Genomic DNA, 15,574 nt, shown 5'->3' on the forward strand with positions numbered 1-15,574 from the left:
AGTATATATTTAGATGTGAGGTTAAGTATAGGTGTTGGACGCAGACTGACTTTTGAGTTGAACTTACTGACACAGACTATCCTTAGTTTTCTTAGGTAGGGAAATCCCACCTTAGCATAGGGCAAGTTAGGCCTTACTCCATCCTGACAGTTAAGGAAAATAAAACCATTTATTTAGAAAATTGAACCTGTTGTCTGTATGTGTCTTACTTCATGATGCCTTCACAGTATGCAAATCATGTGTACAGCAAGTACAAAACGATACACACTTCTGCTCAAGCTTAGTACTTTGGTCATATCCTCTACTCAATAGCTCCACTCAACAAAATGCAATTTTGCTACTTGCATCTTGTCCAAACCTCCCAGATCCCCCACCTACCGTCACCAAGATAGATGATTCTACATGCAAAAAAATGCTCCCTCTGAGTTCTTGTTCCTACATGGTCTTGCTGCATGCTACTTCACTGAATGTATGATTTCCCTCTCATCCTATTTCTCCCCTTCACCCTGTGCCCGCTCTAGCTTTCACTGCTTCTCACTTACTTGCCCCCACCCATCACTGCTACGAAATCAGCAAAAAAGTCCAAAACCAGCTGATCCTCCTCTTGCTGACAAGTAAATATGCCCCCCAAACTAGCCCTTCATCATCTCTCAACTGATGGGGTCCGCTCACCTCTCCTGTTGACGCCCTGCAGGAATACACAAATGTGAAGCTTATATATGAAGAAAGTGTGTACCGTGGTACACTATTTAAAAAGCACTCCTCGAATAGCGGAACACAGCAAATCCCTCAGTCAGCAGGAAATCCACAATCACAGAATCCACAGAAAGATTAAGATTATTGTGAAAAAAGGTAAACAGGGAAGCACACAACAATGTGTTTCGCAGTAAAAAGATCGCTTGTTCATGTTCTATCCTATATATATATATATATATATATATATATATATATATATATATATTCTGTCCTAGGCCCAGACTATCATTTTACTTATGTTTATCCCTTATTCCACCGGTCTATGTTCATTTATACTACTTTTTCATCAAAAGGTCTTCTTCACCCAACTACCATCGAAATGTGTAAATGCAACGTAGCTAGTGAATAATCTGCAGGTCATGTCTGTACAAAATTACAACCTTAGTTCCAATACATAAAAATATAAATACTATTAGTACTTCTAATGCAGGGTTCCTTCTTCTGAATACTACTAATGTGGTATATCTGATTGCATGCACCAAAAAATACAACTTGTTGACAAATGAAAACAGACACTCAAATAATGAAAACGCTTCGCTACAACAGTTGCCACAGGAATAAAGACATTCAAATCTATAAATATTATGGCAATCAATAACAAACCGTATGCACAGGAGTGTGACAATCCTCAAAGGGAGCTTCTAGACACAGCGAGTGAGTGGAGCATACAAATTGTGATGTTATTTGTGAGCTATTTGTTGGACTACTATCGGGACTAGCATTTTACATGGCCCACATGCAATCAGTTTAATATTGAGACCAATCAAAACCAAGCGCTCTAGGTAGATTACTTGTTATGAAAACTCTATTTCAGTTTACAGAAATGGTGGTTTACACAGAAGAAAAGCAGCATTACAGGCATGTTTGGAGTGTGTTCCTAGAACACCACAACAAACGTAGCTTTAACCAGAAAAGCTCAAAAAACGAGAAAGACAAAGGAGGTGGTAAAAGAGAGGGAGGGATGGGGTGAAAGATCCCACGTGTGAATGTCAGAGAGAAGTAGAGAACAGTCAGTTGAGTGATACTGATGCAAGAGTTGTAAACTTTTTGTAAACAATAACATGTTGGTTCATAAGGTACTAGAATCAGATCAATAATTCTAAAAGAGCAGTGTTAAAGAACAGTTTCTACCAGAAAATCCAGGGTGAGGTTTGGAGATTCTTTAAAGACTCAGAACACTTTAAGAACCAAGACATGTGCAGTAAAGCAATAACGTAGAAACCACCTCGAAGAACAAGGAGGTATAACTGAAACACAACACACATTCGGTGGAGATCAAAATGAGTAATGTAAGCAATCAAATAAACTCTTGCAATCAAATACGAGTAGTTAAATGAAGTTGATTCACTCAAGCAGCTTTTGTCTATCTGTCAAAAGCTTGAGCTGCATCCCAGCAAGATTTCCCCATCCCCTTTCCATTGCTGGTTGCACAACAGTACCTTTCACACATTAGGTGGGGTTCAGCAAAGTCTCTCAGGGGGTCTTTGGGTTTGTGCTTCCCCTGTGGAGCATCGAACGATTTTGGCGGCTACAAATTGGATTAAAAAATAGAGAGAATGCTTGCTGCACTACCTAACCATAAATCATAGCTCTCCGACTATCCACTTAACCATCAATCAATCTGCAAGAAAAACCGGGACCTACAATAAAGGACCTCTCCACCCCCATCTCACACACAAGACCAATGCTAAACCTGTCTTTCTAGCTGCAGAGTTCTAAAAAAGGTGCACCTTGCCCAGACAAGAGGAGAATGTACATCATACTGTAGGGTGTTCTGCAATAATACAACTTGCTTATAAGCCACTCTCTCTCATAAGTAATTGCTCTAAATGACAGCTAAAAGCACAAAAACATTTATTCCTTGGCTGTTTCTACTGAATTCCCAAACTACATTTAACATGCTCTTCCATATCTAGGACTAATGGGATCTCTTTCAGGCCTGTTATAACTGGTGAGGAACAGATATACACAATCTCGAAAAACTAGCAACCTATATTGTGCATTTGCCCCATAAAGGCATCATCCTTAATCAAAAATATCAATGCAATGAATGAGCTCAAAAATAAATTTCTATATACAAACCGGTCTCATTTACACACTAGTCAAAAGCAAAACAGACCACGAGCAACCTTCACCTAGGCTCCCATTCTATCAGTTCAGATCCTGCAGGAAAACAACAACTTCACAGGCTGCTTATTTATTAATCTTCCTAGGTCCATGGCTGCCACCTCCTAGCAGCTCAAGGCTGAATGGTTCACAGCATTCCACACACTATTCAAGTTCTTAATTACTTCACCCTGCAGCACCTTAGTGATATGATTGCCCAAAACACCCAAAGTCGACATTGGGGATACCAATCTCTTTCTCAACTCACCACTTTTAAATTCAGGTTGTTCTATCGCATTAACCCTACTACATAAATACTCTTCGGTCACTCTTTACATCCTTAAAGAAGAAACTCAAAGGACATCTCCTACCCCTTAAAGAATTCCCTTCCAGCGCCTCAGAGATGTAACAAGTCATCATGGTCTGCTTCATTTCTAGCACCCCTGGACTAAAATACACATCTTTTGAAACTCTTTCAAATTGTATCATTGCTGTCAGGCACATCACTAATCCACCATTCTCCACCATCACTAGTTTGTTCTATTAATTGTTTAATGTTACGATGTAATGGACTAACTGTTGGTTCTCATGTACATAGATGCTATGTGCAGGATTCCTGAAATAGATTATTACTAAACTATGTAAATACATAAATAAATACCAGGGAAACATAAGGACCCGAGAGGTACAGCAATGTTCCCAAAGTTAAAAATTGTCACACAGTCGCATAAAATGTGGTAATGTCAGTCTTTATTTTAATAATTCAGTTTCCAATGCAGGAAATATTTAAATTTAAAAAGTGCAACAATGTAGAGATGGTGTGTACAGTTTGTGGAATTGTTTAAATAGACGTGTTTAAATAACAAAATACAGGTTAACAATTAAACGGCTGTACCTGAGATCCTGATAAATGAAAGACTTGACTACCACTGGTCACAGGTAGCCTTGGAGGTATGATGGTAGGGCTTGGTCCCGGCGTTTGTGCCTGCACTTGAGCCTGGGCCAAGGCTTGTTGAGGTAACAATAAAAGTTGTCCACTCTCAGTTCTAATTAGGACCATCCCTAGAGAGAAATAAAGACTTTTGTTTGGCATAACAGTCACTGCAGATTATGTCATAACTACTAACAGATACTAACAGACAGTGCCACCCTAGTATAACATGCTTTTACTCTTCGACAATTTGGAGCCATGAATGAAGTACGACCAGGACACAGTTACAAGTAGTAAACCAACATGATGTGAAGTTCTTTTTTTTTTAATTAATTTGTTTAGTTGAATATACAACTTTTCAAATTACTTTTCTTTATACAAAATAGAAAATAGACACAAACAAACATAAAAGAAAACAAGAAAAACGAATATCATAATGCATATAAGAGATTTCTCAAACATGTATAAAATCATCATTCTCAAAACGATGTAATGATTTCAAATCTGAACAAACGTAGCATATGGTTATGTTCATCTGACTCATCATGGGCATACAGGTATCATTTAAATCGGTTTCAGTTTTCTTTTTCATTCATAAACGTACCAAACATTACACTAAACATTAAACATAACCCTACATGGAGTGCCTTAAAATAGAAACATAAAAAGAAACAAACAAAAAAGTGGGAAATACAAAAGAATCAGAAACAAATACCTTCCTAAGATCTTTGCTAAAATCACCAGCACGTGGAGGAAGAAGAGCATATGCAAGATCCAATTATTGTGGAGGAGGATTTCAAAGAAAAGAGTGAAAAGGAGAAGAGGCAGGCAAAAAATAAAGTTACTTTGAAACTCAAAAATAAGTGTTGACAAGATGATCCTCTGGATGGTATCGAAATCAAAAGCATAAGTGTCGGTCTTCAAACAGACTGTAAAGAGTGGAAAAGGTAGACCAAGAATGCGCAGTCTGGTGTAAAATAAAGAAACGAGGCAAATTCGCCCTCGATTGATGAGAATAAGAAGAATCATCATTGTTCCCCATTGGCCCCACTGCACTATAATCGTCCGGTCGCTCCAATCTTTCTATTGAATAAATGCACTGGAGCAACCACTAAATCAATTGAGAACATGAAGGAGACTGAGATTCAAAACAAGTCGTTCAAAACAGCATCAATCTTGATGAAAACCCTGGCCACATCTCAGGGGAAAAAGTCAATGATTGAAGAAGTCAAATTGGGACAAGGCAAGTGTGCCTCGCTCGATTTAAAATTTAATGGAGGGGGAAAGTCAATGGAAATGGATGAGAAGGAGATACGAATGTTGGCAGATGCTCAGGAACTAAAACACTCGGCATGGATGGGAATGTAAGGCTAAAGAAGAGGCTATATCCCCATTTGTGATGTCAAAATTATGGCTCAGCATCCCAGACAAAAATAAGAATCATAAATCATTATGCAGAAGTGCAATTCTTTCCTACTTTAAGGAGATACCAAATCTCTATCTTCTGAGCTCTCAAAATATTGAATCTGTACGCTTTCCAAATAGCAACTCCCCATTTACAGTTGAAGTGGGTTTGACATCGAGAGAGGTTTTGGAAGCAATAGTGGTGCGTCAATACAACTGGAGAGACGGGGCCTAATAGTCTCACGCACAAAGCCCCCACTAATAGCCTCCACTGTACCACAGGCACCAAAATGGCTCTCTAGAGTCAGTAGATACTCTGGGGAAGGCAGTAAATTGGAGGTCAACCAAGTGGAACAGATAAACAGCGGGGGCAACACCCATGATAAAGCTCTCTCCATGCTACCAGAGATTTTGACAAAGGTGTTGCAGAAATTGGAGGTGGGGACTCAGTCCCTTTATGCAGAAAGGGATGTCTATGGTTAGCTGGAACATGCGGGGTTCCAATACATTCACCGCCAGGGAAAAAAAACAAGGAGTTATAGCCCAATGTCTCTTGAAATTCCCAGATTGGAGGATCAGGATGCACTTCCTCAGAATAAGACTTAATATAACACGTACATGGGAGATTCTTTCAGCAAGGGGAAAAGGGGAGAATGCTATCACCCTATGTAACATGTGCAAAACACCCTCCAACCAGTCCTTGAAACATCTATTGTTGGAGTGCGAAGGGACTTGGCCCGTGAGACTCTCTTTCTTCGCAAGATTTGGAGTTGCGGAGAGGGTCATATTGTCGATCTGTTCTGGGATAGACTAATCTCCGGTCACTTCAGCTCTCTGACAATAGTGGTGGTAAAAGTCCTGGAGAAGTTTGATATTGTGACGAACATGAAGACTTCAAAGGTTCCCTTGGAAAATGTGTGTTCTCAGGAAAACCATTTCCTTAGTGAAACATCAGATTTGAAGGGCTAATTCATCCATGTGCATGTCAGCTAATGTGCCCTTCTGGCCGTTTTCATTTTTAATCTGTTTTTTTATATGCGCCGTTTGAGCAAAATGTAAATTGAAAAAATGTACTTTATTTTATGTTTCTGCTTCTGTATAGCGCTTGATAGTTATGTTAAGAGTCTAGAGAAGGAAGATTGTATTTAGATAATTTCTTGTTTTATATTTTAAATGGAAATAGAAGTTTTGTAAAAGGTTTTTTTCTTAACCAAATACAAATGAAAAAAAATATATCACAAACAAATCCGATGAAATAACGTACCCATCCAGCTAACACCGCTCTGATATAGGGATCAAAATAAAGAGGTGATGAGCACCAGCTAAAATCAGGTTCTGTTTATGAGGATATCAACTAGTGAGCAGAAGCTACGACAAGAAAACAAATAACTACAAGTGTATATACTAAGCAGCAAATCCACATTCAACATGAGATTCAAGCAAAGTAGCTTTGTGCATCAAGAATAGTACCACTGTAGCAAAATTGTGGGAACCCCTCTACTGGGAACGAACACAGCTAACAAAATTGTTCTCTGGCATGTTCGCATTCAGGAATGTCTACAACCACGTGTTAGCTCTCTCTACCTTTCACAGAGGAGAAGAACAAATTACTTATCCCTGGTAATGTTCTTTCGACTGGATGTTCCTCCCATGTATACCTCATCTTTGATATATTCGTAAGTCTGTTTGCAGCTTCGGAAGGAAACATTTTTCCATAGGATCGGGCCGTGATGTTGACGCTGGTATAAGAAGCTCACACAGCACACGTGGACTCGGTTTTAGTTTTTCCCCCCAATGCTCAGCTGTGTTAAGGGTATGACCCAGGCGTTGAAAGGAAGGGAGATGTAAAAATAAGGAAATTATCCTGAACACAGAGGGGTGGGATGGGATGGGGAATATGTGGGGGGAACATCCAGTCAAAAGAAAATTACCATGGGTAAGTAATTTGTTCTTCGAATGGAGTGTGTCCTCCCACGTATTTCTCATCTTTGATAGTCTCTCAAGGCAGTCTGTTGAAGGAGGTGGGAGAGAAAATTAATTGCTGATTAATGCTGTGAAGCACAGCCTTGCCAAATGTTGCCTCCTGACCAGACATTAAATCCAAGCAATAGTATTTGCTTAAAGTGTGCAAAGAGGAGCAATTTGATGCACTGCAAATGTCTTGTATGGGCACCCCTCTCTGAAAAGCCGAAGAAGGGACTTCTCCTCAGGGAGAATGAGCTCTTAGACCGACATGCAGACATTTGTCAGCAGAGGAATAGCATTCAGAAATGCATAAAATTATCCAGCGAGAAATGGTTTGCTTAGTGACGGCTTATACCAATTTGTGAGCCAAATAACCCACGAAGAGTTGGTCATCTTGCCTGATTTTGGACATTCTAGTAATGTAGAAGCTTAAGGCCCTGTTTGGGTCTAAGCAATGTAACCTCTCCTCCTCCTAAGAGGTATGAGGAGGCAGAGGCAGGTTAAAAGCAGGCAACACGATTTCTGAGCCAAATGGAACTCTGATACTACTTTCAGTAAAATAGAAGGGCACACCCGCACAACCATCTCAGCCTTAAAAAGGGTTGTAAAGGGTGGTTTAAAAGAAAGAGCCTGAATATCACTGACAGCGGGCTGATTTAATCGCCATTAGAAAAATAGTCTTACAGGGTAACATTCTAAATGGACAAGAATGCAAGGGTTCAAAAGGTGCTCCCATTAGAAACCTTAACACCAGATTCAAGTGCCAAACCGGTACAATAAAAGGGACCAGGGAAAGAGATTTGTTAATCCCTTTAGGATTTGAACTACTATAGGGACTTTCAAATAGGAATCCTGATCTGGCACACACTTAAAAATAAAAAGCGCTGCTAGGTAACCCTTTACCATGGAAACCTGAAGCCCCTGATCGGTCAGATGTAATAAAATGACAGTACAGAAGGAGTTTTGCATGTAAAAGGATCAATACTCTTATCCCTGCAACAGCAGTAAAGAGGTTTAGTTGCTTGCCTTCTGACCGTAAGCAGCACCTCCATTACATCTTTCGGAAGGTCCGAGTCTTTGTATCTTATCCTTTCAGAAACCAGCCGTGACGGTTCAGAGTCCTGATTTCCAGATGAAGAAGGCAACCTCCCTCCTGCGAGAGCAAATCCTCTATTTAGGAAGACTATTTGGAGGGCTGATGGCAATTTCTGGAAGGTCTGGGTACCAGATTCTCCTTGCCAATCCGGATTAATCACAATTATGGATTTCCCGAACTTTGTCAACCTCCTGATGACATGAGGAATGACAGGGACTGGTGGGAACGTGTACAGGAGTGGAAATTACCAGTCCACTACGAAGGCGTCCCCTAGAGCTCCTCTCTGAGGAAATTCCCTGGCGCAGAATCGGTCACACGTCCTGCTGACACTGGACACTAACAGATCCACATGAGGGGTTCCCAAAAGGGCGAAATTCTCTAAAAGGACTTCCTGAGCTAACTCCCACTGGTGAGAGACAGAGTGTCCGCTGTTATGTTTTCCTCTTCAGCTAGGTGAACTGTCAGTAGAGAGATTTCTTCCCGTAGTGCCCAGAACCAGAGCTGGATTGCCTCTCTGCACAGTAGCAGTGACCCTACACCCACTCTTTTGTTGAGGTAATACATTGCCACTGTGTTGACCATCAATATCTGGAGAGTCTTCTCCCGTACAGAAGGCAGAAAAGCCATCAGAACTAGTCTCAGCTCTAAAAGGTTTATGTGAAGTCTGGACTCCGACAAAGGCAAACAGCTGCTGATGGACAGGTTGTTTACGTGGGCTCCCTACCCCAGGCAGGGAGGCGTCTGCACACAACCGTTATCTCCAGCCATGGTTGCCAAAAAGTTTCCCCTTTCATCACGTTCTCTCGACAGGGCCAACACAGGAGATTGTGTGCGAAGCTGTTTGGGGCCTGAAGAATGTCTGTCATTCTGCCAGAGAACTGTGACCCCTGGGATCTGAGGGCCCATTGAAGGGATCTGAGGGCCCATTGAAGGGATCTAATTCTCAAATGGGCTTCTGGGACCAGAACAATGCAGGATGCCATGAGGCCGATCAACCTCAGAAAAACAAAGGGCAGAGGATATTGGGCACTCTGAAACTTTCGGACCTTCTGCAAAAGGTGTTGAGCCCTCAACTCGAAGGAGGGGAGGTGGGGCGAGGGTTTGCCTGGGGAAGAATCCAGGTCCTCTCTAATTAATTGAAGCTTCTGGGATGGTGTCAAGTGGGACTTCTTGAAATTCAGGGAGAAGCCCAGCCTGTGGAGGAAATGTGAAGTCCGACTGAGATGATCCTGAACTTGTTCGAGAGAACAAGCTCTGATCAGCCAATCATCTAGGTAGGTGCAGATGTGAATCCCCTCCCTCCCTCCTTAGACTTGCTGCCACCGCTGCCATGAGCTTGGTAAAAACACTCGGCCCTAGGTAAGCTCGAATGGCAGAAACCGAAACTGATAGTGAGAACTGCCAACGGCGAACCTCAGGTACTTCCTGTGCTTGGGATGAATTGGCACATGAAAGTAAGCATCCTCAAAGTCCAATGACACCAACCAATGAGTAACCATCTGAAACTTGTCCTTCCCTGAGGAACTTGGTTCAAGCATCTCAAGACCAAGATCAGTAGCAGTCCTCCGTCTTTCTTAGGTATTAGGAAATAAGGCAAGTATCAACCTTGATTCCTCTCCGCCACAGGAACTATCGCACCTTTCTCCAATAGGGTGAGAATGTTGAGGCTGGCGTATCGCTACTCCAAGCGACTTAGCTGCAGCCTTGGATAACTGTAATTTTTCAAAGGCTCTGGACCTGAAAACCCCGGACCCCTCAAATAGCATGTCCAAGAGACTTGAATGGACGTCAGGTGCGAAACCTCACTTTCTCAACCAAGAAATAGCTCTGCTTACCGAACCTGTCCAGACTGGAGAGTTTGGCACATGGCATCCTTGTCGTCTTGCACCAGGTCAAGAAACCCCCCTCTCTGCTACCCCTCGGGGATATGCTCCACAGCAAAGCTATTACCTCCCACAAGGTGTGCGCATACTTGGCCAGGGCACAAGTCGCATTTGTGGCATTCAGGGCCACGTTGCTTGCGGAAAACACCCTCTTCTCTAAGGCGTCAAACTTTTATCATCTCTATCCGGGGGGATAGGAGGAGAGGCTGCAGCCTCAGAAGTTGACGTGGCTGCCTGAACCACTAAGCTGTCAAGAGTGGGGTGTTTGGATAGAAAACTTGGATCTACTATGGCAGACTTGTATTTCTTGGCCAGATCCTTGTCAACTGCCGGTGTCCTATCCAGTTTTAAACAGTTTTTCAACACTCTGGTTCTCAATGCATCGTGGTAGGGTAACAAAGGCTGCCTTGGGGGCCACCTATCTGGGATGCCTGTATGGTCATCCTTTTCCAAGACTGCAACTTGTTTTCCCTAAACTAGATATTATTTGACTTTACCCATCACAGACTTGAAGAGTCAGGAGTGTTGAAATCTGTCTCAGGTGAGGTGTCCAAGCCACTAGTCTCCTTCAGAGTGTCCACACGTATTTGCAACGTGATTAATTCATCAGGTAAGTGCCATACTCCAAGCCAAAAGGTACAATCTCTTCCTCCTCCTCTTCCTGAAAAATCAACCCCATGGTCTTAAGACTTTGACAAACCGATAGAAGGATTCAAAGTCTTTCAGGGTGTCGATGGCATCAGAGGTGCATAGGGCGACGACAGCTTTAACAGCTTCGATGGCAACACTAGCTTCAATGGAGTTGAGGATGAAAACGTAGGTTTCAATTTGTGGAGAGAGGAAGCCTCCTTTGACGGATGTCGAGGAGACTTACTGCTCATGCTCTTCAGCGCACGAGTAGAGGTCTCAGAAGACACCCTACCGATCTTACAGGTGCAGTGGGGTCTGAAGCTTTCTTGGGCTTTTTCGAAGGGGCGATCGGAGCCGCCTTCTGAAAAAAGTCCAGCATCTGGAGACATGAGTCTGACAAAGAGAACCACGAACAATGGCCTTGTTTGTTCGTCTTTCTGTGTGATGAGGACGAATGACGAGATCTGGAGTGCTTAGAGTGTTTGTGGCGCTTTTTCGCAGGGGAAATCTCTCTGGACTTGTCCGACAACCTCTTTTTGGAAGGGGTAGTAGAAGGAGCTATAGATAAGGGCCTACCTACCACGGGTTTTCCCTTCCTTTCCCTCAAGGCCTTCTCTGTCATCGACTGACAGGATCCACAGACATCGACTCTGTGGTCCAGACCCAAACACCAAAGGCAGATCTGATGTGGGTCCGTAATGGTCATTTTAGTGCCATAATAGGAGCACTATTTGAAGCCAGTCTTCGGTGTAGACATTTTCGATGAACTTCAAAACTACGCAGTGAGAAATCGATGAGGCGATGAACCGCCTGAAGCGCGCTGAGCATGCGGAATAACTGAACTGAGGCAATGGGTGTACTGCAAGCTTCTTATACCAGTGTCAAACTCGCAGCCAAGGACAGGACAGACGCGGTGGAGGGCCACGACTTGACGATGCAAGGCAGTCGATACCATGGAAAAAGATTTCTGAAGCTGAAACCAGACTTACAAATATATCAAAGAAGAGGAATATGTGCAAGGACACAATCCATGCAAAAAATCCATTTGCATATCAGTCTGGTCCTGCTCACAAGGACAAACCAGCATTGAAATGCTACGCAATTCTCCTCTGAACAAGAGTGCCATAGCAACCCCAGACACGTGTTTCTACCTTGTTGGACATCATCAGTGAGGTGCAGCTATGATACTGTGTCTCTCTTGGTACAGAAAGCAAGGGGTCCACATCTGGATTACTCTTCTAACTTAAGGTGAACCCCCCAGCATTAGAAATTTGTCAAAATGGTGGAAGCACCTCTACTGAGAAAAAATACGGCCAAATAAAACGTTCTCTTAAATGGTTCCCACCCAGGAGGGTCTTCATCCATGGTTAAGCTCAATATACCTTAAACAGAGGAGAAGAACAAGTTACTTACCTCTGGTAACATTCTTTCGATTGTATGTTCCTCCCGCGTATTCCTCATCTTTGATAGTGATCTTCCAGCTTCAGCTGCTTCGGAAAAATATTTCTCGACAGAGGGCGCTGTACGGTAGCGTCGATGACTCGATGTCCCCGAAGGCCTCCGTCAGATTGTCGACGTCATCTGCAGTATATGTAGCACGTGGAGCACCTGTTGGCTTCAGTTCTTGTTTTTCCATGTTTAGAGGGATTACTAGTGCCTCTTTAGACCTTAGAAGACTCAGAGAGCATAGGGTGTAAAACACGTAAATTCAGCAATGGGGTAGGTTGGGAGGGGCAATGAGGAATGCGTGGAAGGAACATCCTTAGCTCCAAAACATTGATATGTAGATTGGACTCGGCTGGAGACCAACGACTGCTGATTGTCAGATCGTTGGTGTGGGCTCCCCACCACGTGAGTGAGGTGTCCGTCACTACAGTTATCTCGCGTCATGGCTGACAAAAAGTTTCTCTCTTCAGAATGTTGTCCTTGCACGCCCACCACAGATGGTCCTGTGCGACTCTGCTCTGAACCTGAAGGAGGTCTGACAACCCGGCTGAGAATTGGGACCACTGACTCCTGAGAGCCCATTGGAGAGATCTCATTCTCAGGTGAGCCTCTGGCACCAAGAAAATGCAGGATGCCACGAGGCCAAGCAAACTCAAAAAATCAAAGGCCGGAAGATGCTGGGCACTTTGAAATCTGGTGACCAGCTGCAGAATGTGATGAGCCTTCACCTCGGGTGGCAAGGCTTTTCCTGAGGAGGCATCCAGGACTGCTCCGATAAATAGGAGTCTTTGAGATGGGATCATATTTTACTTCTTGTAATTGAGGGAGAAGCCCCGTTTGTGCATAAAGTGGCAAGTCACGCTGAGATGTTCCACGGTCTGTTCTGGAGGATGAGCTCTGATCAGCCAATCGTCCAGATATGGGTAGACGTGAATCCACCTTCTCCTGAGATTTGCTGCCACCAACGCTATCAACTTGGTGAAAACCCTTAGGGCGGAGGTCAGCCGAAATGGCAGAACTCAAAACTGATAAGGAGAACAGTCAACTGCGAACCTCTGGTACTTTCTGTGCATGTGAGGGATAGGCACCTGAAAGTAAGCATCCTGAAGGTCCAATGATACCATCCAGTCTTGGGGTTGGAGGGCCTGAGAAAGGGTAACCATCTTGAACTTGTCTTTCCTGAGGAACTTGTTCAAGTTTCTTAAGTCCAAGATGGGTCTCAATCCTCTGTTCTTTTTGGGTATCAGAAAATACGGGGCGTACCAAGCCTTGTTCCTCTCTGCTGGAGGTACTGGTTCTATTGCACCTTCCTCTAGCAAGATGAAAGTGTCCTGCATAAGGAGCAGATCTGGAATTTATTTTCAATTAGCTGTTCCCCAGTGGATGATCCTGGGGCCTTTTTAGAAAAGGAAGACAGTAACCCTGGCCTACAGTGTCCAGTGCCCAGTGCCCAAGCATCTGAAGTAATGTCTTGCACTCTTTCAGAGGCCTCTCACTGGGGTCTTGAGGATTAAGGCCTTAGAGAGGTTTTGAAGCATCTGAAGCAGCGGCTGAGGGCAAAGCTGCTGCTGCTTGGGCTGATTTAGCACCTTTCCCTTGTCCACCACGAGGGAATCTGCTTTGTCCCCTATGACTGGCTTATCATCTCCCTCTTCATATTGATGAGTAGAAACAAAAGGAAGTACCCCTCCAAGATAATGTACCGGATCAGGAATGTTGAAGCTGTCTAATAGCGGCACTAAGGGATTTAGACGCTGCTTTTGAGGACTGTAGCCGTTCCAGAATTTCATCAGCCTTTCTACCAAACAGTCTCGTGCCGTCAAAAGGCATATGGAGTAATGCACGTCTGGTGCAAATGCAACTTTCTCAGCCACGTAAATCTGCAGCACAGAGCTAGTCGCCATGGATCTGCTAATATTATCTACAGTATCCAGACCTGACTGGAGGCACTCACACATTGCCTCCTTACAATCCTTGATGATAGCCAGGAAGCCATCTCTCTCTTCCCCTACGGGGACGTGGTCAGCCTCTGTTGCTGCGCTATAAGACAGGATGAACGAAAACTTAGATAAGGCACAAGTGGCATTTGCCGATATCAAGGCCATGCTACCACCAGTAAATACTTTCCGCGCCCAAGCATCCACCAGTTTATCATCCCGGTCTGGAGGAATGGTAGGGTAAGCAGATTGTTTTGTGGACGTGGCTGTTTGGATCAACAAACTTTCTGGAGTTGGGTGCTTGGTTAGGTGATCTGGGTCACTGCTTGATGGTCTATATTTCTTGGGAAAGTTCTTACTAACCGCAGAAATAGAATCTGGGTTTACCAATTTGTTAGAACCCTTTTTTGCAAAGCAATATGGAAGGGCAACATGGGATCCCTCTGTGGACCTTGGTCTAATATGTCTGTTAAGTCATCATGTTGAAAAAGATGAGCAGGTCTACTCCATCCCAAATATTATACTACTTTGCTCATTAATTGTCTATATGAGCTATCAGCATGAACTGCAGGATCTGGCTTTCCAAATTCCAGCTCAGCAGATGTATCTACCCTACTGGTGAATTGTAGTTTCTCATACAGATCTTTAAGGCTAGATTCATCTGAAATAAACTCATCTGGCACATTTGGAGTGCCACATCGAAGACCAAAAGGTGTTTGATCATCACCCGATGGTTCATGTTCTTCACAGAATGAAGAGAGAGATTTGAAGAAATCTTTGTGTGGTAGAGGCTTATAAGATTCCTCTTGTGTCACAGATTTAGGGGCGTGGCCAGCATTGCCACCGACGTGACAGCTCTACTAATGGCCTCTAAGTGAAGCCTGCAGTTTAGGAGATAAAACTTGGTTCCCATTGCACTTTCAGGTTGAAGCCTGCAGTTTAGGAGATAAAACTTGGTTCCCATTGCACTTTCAGGTTGAAGAAGTCAGCAGCTGTGATCAGAAGATACGGAGAGTTAGCTGCTGCAACATGGGGAGCGAACGTGCAACGAATGAGCCCGAAAATCCGCTGGTGTGCCCGAGGTCCCGACACCAGAATGCCGCCAAGATGGCTGACGAACAGAGAGAAGCTGAAGGGGGAGGATGTATCCTCTGGAGGAATAAGTGATTGGGGAGTCCCCTGCAGCGTGCCACGGCCAAACAATAAAGGAATCCGGTCACCCGGCTCCACAGAGCTCATCCGAACTAAGAAGGGGGTGACCCCATGGGATTGAGGGAGCACTGGAGTGCTTGCTTGGAGAGGTAGGGCCGCCCGCCTCCTCCACGCCGAGCCTGTTCACATGCACCTATCGCTCTCTTCTCCTCCCTCCTGCCTTTCCCCTTCTTCCCAATCCTGCACTCCTCCTCCTCCCTCTCTCCCA

General features: G+C 43.8%; 1 protein-coding gene across 3 annotated transcripts in view; it reads right to left on the reverse strand.

The window, feature by feature from the left end:
• LOC138527959 (transcription initiation factor TFIID subunit 4-like) overlaps window positions 1–15,574 on the reverse strand; it is a 3,082,360-nt gene that overhangs the window by 2,954,601 nt on the left and 112,185 nt on the right. For all 3 annotated transcript variants that reach the window (XM_069639368.1, XM_069639358.1, XM_069639375.1), the window contains exon 2: window positions 3,758–3,924. In XM_069639368.1, coding sequence (XP_069495469.1) covers window positions 3,758–3,924 — 167 coding nt within the window. The remainder of the gene's footprint in view (window positions 1–3,757; window positions 3,925–15,574) is intronic.

This window comes from Ambystoma mexicanum, chromosome 1q (genome assembly GCF_040938575.1).
Source record: "Ambystoma mexicanum isolate Mex_15411 chromosome 1q, UKY_AmexF1_1, whole genome shotgun sequence".
In the NCBI taxonomy this organism is placed as follows: Eukaryota; Metazoa; Chordata; class Amphibia; order Caudata; family Ambystomatidae; genus Ambystoma; species Ambystoma mexicanum.